At 41.8% G+C, this 11,434-nt stretch overlaps 1 protein-coding gene across 3 annotated transcripts in view; it reads left to right on the plus strand.

Moving 5' to 3' along the window:
• Window positions 1-1,255: 1,255 nt before the first annotated feature.
• LOC115217061 (L-asparaginase 1) overlaps window positions 1,256-11,434 on the plus strand; it is a 61,196-nt gene continuing 51,017 nt past the window's right edge. For 2 of the 3 annotated variants that reach the window (XM_036507221.1, XM_029786646.2), the window contains exon 1: window positions 1,258-1,696. In XM_036507221.1, the coding sequence (XP_036363114.1) occupies window positions 1,582-1,696 (115 nt within the window). In that variant the 5' untranslated portion in view covers window positions 1,258-1,581. Of the gene's footprint in view, window positions 1,697-11,434 lie in introns of all 3 variants that reach the window. The other variant, XR_005001179.1, reaches the window with a different exon arrangement.

Below are 11,434 nucleotides of genomic sequence, written 5' to 3' on the forward strand. Positions count from 1 at the left end.
CGGGCCGACCAAAGTCTTGTGAGTGGATTTGGTAGACGGAAACTGAAAGAAGCCTGTCGTGTGTGTATATATATATATATAATATATATATATATATATATATAATATATATATATATATAATATATATATGTGTGTGTGTGTATGTATGTATATATGTATGTATGTATGTATGTATGTATGTATGTATGTATGTATGTATATGTATACGTATATGTATGTATGTGTGTGTGTGTCTGTGTTTGTTTCCCTCAACATCGCTCGACAACCGATGCTGGTGCGTTTGCGTCCCCCGTAACCTAGCGGTTCAGCAAAAGACACCGATAGAATAAGTACTAGGCTCTCAAAGAATAAGTCCTGGGGTCGATTTGCTCGACTAAAGGCGGTGCTCCAGCATGGCCGCAGTCAAATGAACGAAACAAGTAAAAGAGTAAAAGAACATATATATATCTTTTTTATTTTTTACTTGTTTCAGTCATTTTGACTGCGGCCATGCTGGTGCACCGCCTTTAATCGAGCAATTCGACCCCGGGACTTATTCCTTGTAAGCCCAGTACTTATTCTATCGGTCTCTTTTGTCGAACCGCTAAGTAACGGGGACATAAACACACCAGCATCGGTCGTCAAGTAATGCTAGGGGGACAAACACAGACGCACAAACATACACGCACATACATATATATATACATATATACGACGGGCTTCTTTCAGTTTCCGTCTTCCAAATCCACTCACAAGGCTTTGGTCTGCCCGAGGCTATATTAGAAGACACTCGCCCAAGATGCCACGCAGTGGGACTGAACCCGGATACCATGTGGTTGGTTAGCAAGCTACTTACCACACACACACACATATATTGTAGATACAGCGCACGCACACGCGCATACGTTATGAGTATTGATATAAAGAAGTGCATATCTGAAATAGCTGATGAATGGAAAAAAATCAACGGACGTTGACGGGACAGCAAGAGCGAAAGAGAGAAAGAGAGGAGGGTGATGCGAGAGAAAGAGGAGGAGGAGGAGAAAGAGAAACGAATGCAATAAATAATAGTATATAAAAGAGAAATGAAAAGGAAGGCGCAAAATATTGAGTACTACAATTTGCTTTTTCTGTGACTTCCATTTTTTATTTTTATCTTGCGGCCGAAAATTATATACGTGTGCATTAATAACGTATGGCTTTCTGCACATGTTGCCATCCTGCTGACGTCAGAGAAGGTGAGTCTTCGATACTCGTCGCTGATTGGCTGAAAGTCCTCTCCCACTTTAGTAGGATGTTTAACGTTTTCGTTGAAGACATAAGGCGCTTGTCTCCAAGGACGTGTTCCACGCAGTGAAAAAGGAAGAACAGCTACAGGAAATATATCCATAAACTTTTACATGGACTACTAATATTCGGACAAACGAAAGCCCGTACCAGATTCAGTTTGTTAGCCAGAGCACAACCGCTGTTGATTTTCTTTTTCTTTTTTTTTTTTTTGCGTGTGTGTCCGGGATAATTACGCACCTACACACCTCTGTGTCATTTTTGACCTTACATACCTCACTCCCTGTTTCTCATATTTGAACGTAAGCGCAACATGTCTCTCATCCGAAATTTCAGCACTTCGTCTCAAGCAGAAGCGGACTCAAGCAAGAAAGTGTTGGTCCTCTACACTGGTGGAACCATTGGTATGAAACGAGACACGAATGGAAGTATGTTATTTTCTGTTTATTATCCGGTTTCACTATTTCTGTTGATTCATACTCCTACTCTTTCTCTTTCTCCCCCCCTCTCTCTCTCTCTTCCATTTTATGCCTATGTCTTTGATTGTATAACTGAGAAAAAAAATATACGCAATTATGTGAACGCACTCACACACATGTTCATTTATAATGAGTAAACTTATTACACACACACACACACACACACACACACACACACATAATAAGGATAAAAATCACGTTAATGATTATCAGGTAGCCAGCATGGAAATTATGTATATATATATATAATACATCAAGTACAGGACGTATGTGTGTGTATGTGTGTGAACATTACATACAAATATAGCATGACATTTATTCTACAGTGCTAACCAGTTTACCGACCTATCCTGATTTTCTTTTAACGACTTGCATACACACGCACCCGCCTAAACCGCAACGAGGAAGTCTTTTTGCAGCCGCTCTACCTACTAAAAGTAATAGATCTCCTTGAAATCACAATCTGTCATCTTAAAAGAAAAAGAAAGCCGTTGGATTGTATAGTCCGGTGAAGATATATTTCTTTACTACCCACAAGGGGCTAAACACATAGAGGGGACAAACAAGGACAGAAAAACGGATTAAGTCGATTTACCTTCGCTGTATAAGTCCCAGGTGTATTTGAAAAGAGGCGGGATAATCACAATGAGAATTCCTTTTATCATAAGAGCTACCTGGTCAGGACTGTTCTCGGGCTAAACATACGCGCACTCATACATACATACGACTCTACACTGAAAATTGATTAGAATAGCTTTTGAAATAATCAGACTGAGCTTAACTTCCCTTTCTAGCCTTTTAAATAAAAAACAAACAACATAAAACGAAGTAAAATATGGAAGAAAGACGAAAATTGTAAGCTGTGGTCTATTCCCGAATTATTGATACAATACAAAAGAAAAAGCATTGCATGAAACGCACATTCAATTACTGATAAATATAAAATCGATTTATAAAGGTGATATGAATCGTAAATGCCTACACATTTGTTAAATTTACATATTATTGAAGATAGGTCGAGCATAGCATCACTGGCCGCGTATTTACGTCGAAGTTTGTTCTTAGAATCCACGCAACTAAATGTATGTATGGAGCGCTGTCATTGTTGGAATTCGCAAAAATTGAGTGAATGATTAACACCTTCATGTATGTTCCATTACGTAATGCGTCGCGTGATGTCCGGCCATCGGAAAACAAACGCGGGCGAAGGTAAAGAATACCCACACCCGGTGTTTAGGGTTAGGCCGAAAACGGGTGGTGTGCGTATTCTTTACCCCGAATCTGTTAGGACTACGCGCGTCACACTGAAGATGTGAATATGTGAAGGCGCGTGGCTTAGTGGTTAGGGCATTCGGCTCAGGATTGTAAGGTCGTGAGTTCGATTCCCGGCGACGCGTTGTGTCCTTGAGCAAGACACTTTATTTCACGTTGCTCCAGTCCACTCAGCTGGCAAAAACGAGTAGTACCTGTATTTCAAAAGGCCAGTCTTGTCACACTCTGTGTCACGCTGAATCTCCCTGAGAACTACGTTAAGGGTACATGTGTCTGTGGAATGCTCAGCAACTTGCACGTTAATTTCACGAGCAGGCCGTTCCGTTGATCGTATCAGCTGGGACCCTCGTCGTCGCAACCGACGGAGTGCTCCTATATGTTAGGACCCTATGTGAATGAGAACAAAAAAAAAAGAAAAGAAAATAGGAAAAACTGTTTCTCACCGACAATAGTGACGTCAATCAGCATTAGTTCACCTCTTCTCCAAACAATTAATTAATTCTTCAGCTATTGTCCTCTCTGGATTTCTGATGCAAAGGTTTCCAGTATCCTAATTCCACTTCAATTGTTTGCACCAACAAATCAGTCATACTCTCTTTTTCTCTTTTATCTCTTTTACTTGTTTCAGTCATTTGACTGCGGCCATGCTGGAGCACCGCCTTTTAGTCGAGCAACTCGACCCCGGAACTTATTCTTTTGTAAGCCCAGTACTTATTCTATCGGTCTCTTTTGCCGAACCGCTAAGTAACGGGGACATAAACACACCAGCATCGGTTGTCAAGCAATGCTAGGGGGACAAACACAGACACACAAACACACACGCACACATATATATATATATACATACATATATACGACGGGCTTCTTTCAGTTTCCGTCTACCAAATCCACTCACAAGGCTTTGGTCGGCCCGAGGCTATAGTAGAAGAAACTTGCCCAAGGTGCCACGCAGTGGGACTGAACCCGGAACCATGTGGTTGGTAAACAAGCTACTTACCACACAGCCACTCCTGCGCCTCTTAACTCCTTTTCAAAGTCACACACAGTCTGAACGTGAGCTCTTATCCATATATACAGGAATTAGTCGTTGGATGGCTGCGAGTGTTTTACCAACTGTCCCTATGTGGCACCTTAAGTAAGTGACTTCCACGGCAGTCCCTGGGGTGGACTAATATGTTGCGAGTGAGTTTGATTGACGGAAAGTGTGTGTACATGCGTGCGTGTGATTGTATTGGTTTCTTAATGTTCCTGTAACTTAGAGGTTCACCAAAAGACTCCAGGCTTTAAAAAAATTACTGGAGCAGATTTGTTCGACCACGACCCTTCAAGCAAGTACTCCAGCATGGCCTTAGTCTAATGACTAAAATAAGTAAAAAAAATTTCATTTCTTTCATAATTCACTTTTTTTTTTTGCACTCTAAAATATGATTTAACTACAGTTGAATAGCAAAGGTAAACTGGACAGGCTTCCTTCTCTCCCTACCTGCTAATTACTAATTAAAGCTTATTGTAAAATTTCATCTTTTATCTTTTATCTTACTTGTTTCTGTTCTTAGACTGCGGCCATGCTTTGGCACAGCCTTGAAGAATTTTTAGACCACGGCCATGCTAGAGCAACACCTTGAAGCTTTTTAGTCGAACAAATCGTCTCCAGTATTTTCCCATTGTTCCTCATTTGCTGAACTGCTAAGTTACAGAGACGTAAACACGCCAACACCCATTGTCAAATGGCGGTGGGAGACAAACAGACACAAAGTTAAAAACATAGATTTATACATACACACATACATACATACTTACACACATACATACATACATACATACATACATGTCATCATCATCATCATCGTTTAATGTCTGCCTTTTATGATGGCATGGATGGGATGATTTGACAGGAGTCAACCAAGCAGAAGCTTGCACTAGACAGCAAGCTGGCAGAAACGTTAGCACGCCGGGCGAAATGCTTAGCAATATTTCGTCTGCCGTTACGTTCTGAGTTCAAATTCCACCGACGTCGACTTTGCCTTTCATCCTTTCGGGGTTGATAAATTAAGTACCAGTTACGCACTGGGGTCGATCTAATCAACTTAATCCCTTTGTCTGTCCTTGTTTGTCCCCTCTATGTTTAGCCCCTTGTGGGCAATAAAGAAATGAGAAGCTCGCACTAGACTGTCTGTTTTGGCAGGGTTTTTATGACTAGATGCCCTTCCTAACACTAACCAGCAGAGTGGACTGAATGCTTTTTACATGGCACAAGCACAGGTGGGGTCAGTTTTGGTAAGGTTTTTACAGCTGGATCATCATCATCATCATCGTTTAACATCTGTTTTCCCTGCTAGCATGGGTTGGACGGTTCAACTGGGGTCTGGGAAGCCAGGAGGCTGCACCAGGCTCCAGTCTGATCTGGCAATGTTTCTACGGCTGGATGCCCTTCCTAACGCCAACCACTCCGTGAGTGTAGTGGGTGTTTTTTACATGCCAGGGTGCCCTTCCAAATGCCAATCACTCTACATGGCACCTGCACTGACAGGGCCACCAAGGAGCTTGCAAGACAAACATCTTTTGAGAGGGGAGGGGGCATTGGAGGAGGGGGTCTTGTGTCAGGTGATGAATGGTTATAGTGAGACAGAGAGACAGAAACAAGTGTCTTGCTGTAGAGGAAGTACAAAGTTACCTGTTCGGAGAGAGAGGAATTAAGAATGATGACAGAAACAGGTGTGCTGCCATAAAGGACAAACAAACAAACAAACATGACTGAAAACAATACCTTCGCCTTCGCTAAGGCAGAGCTAATGAAGACATGACAGACCAGATGGTCATTGTTGGAACCTTTTTTGATAAGTCTCCTCAGGCTAAACAGCAGGATCTTGGGTAATGAGACAACATGTGCGCATCCGAGTGGTCATCTCAACCTGCTAGAAAGAGCAGAGAAATTCTAAAAGCATAAGTAATGCTGGATATATTAGACAATGCTATGTTGTCTGTGATGCATGAAAAAATGCGGTGGTCACATCAGGAAGGGTTCTAAAAATGGAGTTGCTCAGTCAGGACTGATGCACAGTTATCCTTTATGATTTTGGCACAAAGGTGGCAATTTTTTACAGGGGGGTGTATGTTGATTATATCAAAGCCAGTGCTTACCCGGTACAACCTGGACAGAATGAAAGGGCAAAGTTAACCTCAATGGCATTTGAACACAGAATGTAAACTAGCCAGAAGAAATTCTCCTAAGTATGTCCTCCAGCACTCTAAATGTTCTGCCAACTCTCCACCTTAACTCTTTAGCATTTAAATCATCCATATCCAGCCAGTTAATCCAATTGTTTCCAAGAATATCTTCCATCGGTTACTAAGAATCACCAGTTTGTTTTTCACCACAGAGCAGGCAACAGTTCTTCCATTGTCTCGAAGACATTCAGATAACTGCATCACCTCGTGCATAACCTGCTGCAAGTTTTCCCGGTCAGATTTCTGAAAGGAGCTTCCACCAACAGCAATACTGAGTAAATCGACGCCTGTTTTATGTTCAAACTGGCCAGATCTGGTCTCTCACACCAGCCCCACAATATCGTTTTAAAAATTAACAGCTACCTCATTAGAATCTCATAGCTACAAGATAATGCATGATTAGTTCAAAACAATGTGGATGAAAAAGCATTAATTTTGGCAGAATAATGCGAACACTAAAGGGTTAATGGGGTCAGTGATATCAATAACAATAACGCCACACCATTCACAGAATCAATAGCAGCAGCAACAACTACAGAGACCTATGTATAGTCAGTCCATTATGGGAAGTATCAAGGCTGTAGATCTGTGTCAAAGTTGTCAATAAAAGTACGCTGACACTACAAGAAGAACGAACGATGAAAACAGGCGATATGGTTGATGGTGTGCTGCATTCTGTGCCTGGGAAAGGAGTGGGATAGTCATGGGTAGAGTGCCTTTTACATTTTTCATATTCATTCGTAGGTGACATTGCACAAATGAACTTGAATTGAAAGGACAAGCAGTCATTTTACCCTCAAATTACATCCTAATATGTTGTATGTGTGCATGTATCTCTCTCTCTTTCTCTCTCTCTCTCTATGCATATATATATATATATATAATACATATGTAAGGTGGTGAGCTGGCAGAAACGTTAGCATGCCGGGCGAAATGCATAGCCGTATTTCGTCTGTCGTTATGTTCTGAGTTCAAATTCTGCTGAGGCCGACTTTGCCTTTCATCCTTTCGGGGTCGATAAATAAAGTACCAGTTTCACACTGGGGTCAATGTAATCGACTTAATCCCTTTATCTGTCCTTGTTTGTCCCCTCTATGTTTAGCCCCTTGTGGGCAATAAAGAAATATATATATATATATAATACATATAGGTGCAGGAGTGGCTGTGTGGTAAGTAGCTTGCTAACCAACCACATGGTTCCAGGTTCAGTCCCACTGCGTGGCATCTTGGGTAAGTGTCTTCTGCTATAGCCCCGGGCCGACCAATGCCTTGTGAGTGGACTTGGTAGACGGAAACTGGAAGAAGCCTGTCGTATATATATATATATATATATATATATATATATATGTATGTGTGTGTATGTGTTTGTGTGTCTGTGTTTGTCCCCCTAGCATTGCTTGACAACCGATGCTGGTGTGTTTACGTCCCCGTCACTTAGCAGTTCGGCAAAAGAGACTGATAGAATAAGTACTGGGCTTACAAAGAATAAGTCCTGGGGTCGATTTGCTCGACTAAAGGCAGTGCTCCAGCATGGCCGCAGTCAAATGACTGAAACATGTAAAAGAGATAAAAGAGATATGTATTGGGACCACTGCTGTTCATGATGGCCCTTTCAGACAGCCACACTTACTAACTATGCTAATGACACAAAAGCAGTACAAGCAACCTTCTGATGCTAATCTTCTACAGAAAGAACTCGATGCCATATATAAATGGGCTGATGAAAACAAAATGCAATTAATGCAGGCAAATTCCAAGCCCTTTACTACCACCTAATTGGTGCTCAAAAGTCACAACAACAATACTTTGGACCAGAATCCTAGAATCACATACAATGCATGATCTTGGGATTGATATGAGCAACAATGCCTTGTTTCACTTGCATATCACCAAAACGGTGGCAGTGTGCAGGCAAATAACCTGATGGATTCTGAGAACATTCAGAACAAGGGGCCAGGAAATCGTGCTGGTCCTATGGAGGACATTTATGGTCAGCCGTCTAGACTACTGCTCTCAATTGTGGTCATGTTACAGTGTAGGATTAATAGTGGAACTGGAGGCAGTTCAGCGTGGTTACACGAGGGAGATTACATCAATGGAACGGCTGAGCGACTGGTAGAGACTGAAAGAGCTTTGACTCTGCCTCTCTGGAGCGAAGATGGGAGAGGTATGCAATGACATGTTACAAGATACTGGAGGGGTTGGCACCAAACTTTGGAATTGAGAGTTATACCAGATCTTGGATTGGATGTCACTGCACTGTTCCAAAAGTACCAGCTGTCTCATCTAAGGTGAGGGCCATATGTTGCAATAGTATTCAAGGGCCCACAGCTATTTAATGCCTTGCCACAACAGCTGAGGGATCTCCATGGAGTTGGGGTAGATGTTTTCAAGAAACAGCTTGACCGCTTGCTATCCAAGATCCCAGATGAACCAATATCAAGGCAGGAAACTCAAAAGAGGGCAGTGGTATTGGATTCCCTCCGTCATGAAAAGCCAATCACATAGAATTGGCCAATTAGAAGGTGATTACCCTGGCAGTGCCCCAGCATGACCACAGACTTAGGGCTGAAACATATAAAAGAATATATATATATATATGCATATATATATATACGCAGGAGTGGCTGTGTGGTAAGTAGCTTGTTTACCAACCACATGGTTCCAGGTTCAGTCGCACTGCGTGGCATCTTGGGCAAGTGTCTTCTACTATAGCCTCGCACCGACCAAAGCCTTGTGAGTGGATTTGGTAGACGGAAACTGAAAGAATCCTGTCGTATATATGTAAATATATATATGTGTGTGTGTGTATGTTTGTGTGTCTGTGTTTTTCCCCCTAGCATTGCTTGACAATCGATGCTGGTGTGTTTACGTCGCCGTCACTTAGCGGTTTGGCAAAAGAGAGCGATAGAATAAGTACTAGGCTTACAAAGAATAAGTCCCGGGGTCGATTTGTTCGACTAAAGGCAGTGCTCCAGCATGGCCGCAGTCAAATGACTGAAACAAGTAAAGGAGTAAAGAGTATATGTATGTATATATACATATATATAAATATATATATATATAGGAAGAGTTTACGAAAAAAACAAAAGATGAAGTCAGGTGGTGTACAAAACAAGCAGATGTATTAGTATAACGCTCAGGAATAGAAAAAGTCTTTTGCGTTTCGAGCCTACGCTCCTTTACAGAAAGGGACACAGAAAAAACAAAAAGAGAAAAAAATTTGTGTAGTGGCTAACGATCTATCATGGCGACTGATATATATAAATTAGAAAAAACCACCTTTTATCAATTCAAAATGAACAATTAAATTGTACCATCTAGAAATTCCTTTCTAGATGGTATAGGAATATCCTTCAAAGATGAATTACAAAAGAGTGGTTCTATTTTACCTGTAAGTTCCATAACTGATGATAATGAGGGTAATTTCTCAGAAACGTTAGTTATAAATATAATAATAATAATTATTTGAGGGAATATTATTCCTAACTTACAGGGAAAAATTCAATTTAGAAATACTAAATCAAATTTCACAAAATATAATATATATATATATAAAAATTAGAAAAAAGCACCTTTTATCAATTCAAAATGAATATCATCATCATCGTTTAACGTCTGCTATCCATGCTAGCATGGGTTGGATGGTTCGACCGGGGTCTGGGAAGCCAGAAGGCTGCACCAGGCCCAGTCTGATATGGCAGTGTTTCTACAGCTGGATGCCCTTCCTAATGCCAGCCACTCCGTGAGTGTAGTGGGTGCTTTTTACGTGCCACCAGCACAGGTGCCAGATGAGGCTGGCAAATGGCCACGATCGGATGGTGCTTTTTATGTGCCAACGGCACAGAGACCAGACGAGGCTGGCAAACGGCCACGATTGGATGGTGCTTTTTATGTGCCACCGGCACAGAGACCAAACGAGGCTGGCAAACGGCCACGATCGGATGGTACTTTTTATGTGCCACCGGCACAGAGACCGGACGAGGCTGGCAAATGGCCATGATCGGATGGTGCTTTTTACGTTCCACCGGCACAGAGACCAGACGAGGCTGGCAAATGGCCACAATCGGATGGTGCTTTTTATGTGCCACCAGCACGGAGACCAGACGAAGCTGGCAATGGCCACGGTCGGATGGTGCTTTTTACGTTCCACCGGCACGGAAGCCAGTCAGGGCGGCGCTGGCTACGGCCACGTTCGAGGGTGCAATGGATAAATTGTCTCTATTTTATATTTTTAATTTCGTGCAGGCAGATCGTTTGCTTTTGATTTTGTTGATTTGCTCTGAATGTTCCAATACAAACATTTCAGAGTGTTTGGCTGTCAATCTGAGGACAGTGCAGAGAATTCGGAAAGAACTGGATGAGTCTAACAGTGACTACGAAGGTACGGCAGTTCGGAAAACTCACTCTGATCATTCGGATAAGAAAAGAACTCCTGAATTACAGTTTGAATTCTACGAGGTATGGACTCGTACAAAGTTTGAATTGCTTCCAAAGGAATTTTTGTCCATTCTTCAGCTAAAACAGTCTCCAGATCTTGTAGTCATGATGGTGGAGGATATCGACTCTTTACTTGTTTTCCTAAAATGCACCATAAATGTTCAATATTATTGAGTTCTGGGTATTATGGTGGCCAGATAACATGTTCAACTTTGCTAGAATGTTCCTTGTGCCATTCAGTAACAACTTTAGCTGTGTGAATTGGTGCATTATCATCCTGAAAGATGGCGTTTCCCCCAGGAAACAGTTCCGCAAACATAAGATAAATCTGATCAGATAAAATGCTCAGTATTGATTATTAATTCTGCCATGAAAGGAAACCATTGGGGCAGTGGATTTCCAAGATATGCACTCCAGATCATCACAGATCCTCTTCCATGTTTAACAGTTGGAAGAAGGCAGTCTGGGTCAAATGGTTCTTTTGGATGTCTCTACACGTATACTCGGCCAGTGGTTGGAAATATGGTAATGAATAACTCGTCTGAGAAAATAACATTCTTCCACTGCTCAAGGGACCAATTCTGTAGGTTTTTACTCCATTCTAAACGCTTTGCAATGTTTGTTTTTGAAAGTAGTGGTTTTCTGATTGCAGCCCTCCCATGAAATCCGGCTTTGTGCAGCTCCCGGCAAACAGTTTTTGTGGAAACTGAATTCTTGAGGTGGTCATTAAGCTCTGCAGTAATTTTG

This window comes from Octopus sinensis, linkage group LG11, assembly GCF_006345805.1.
Source record: "Octopus sinensis linkage group LG11, ASM634580v1, whole genome shotgun sequence".
Taxonomy (NCBI): domain Eukaryota; kingdom Metazoa; phylum Mollusca; class Cephalopoda; order Octopoda; family Octopodidae; genus Octopus; species Octopus sinensis.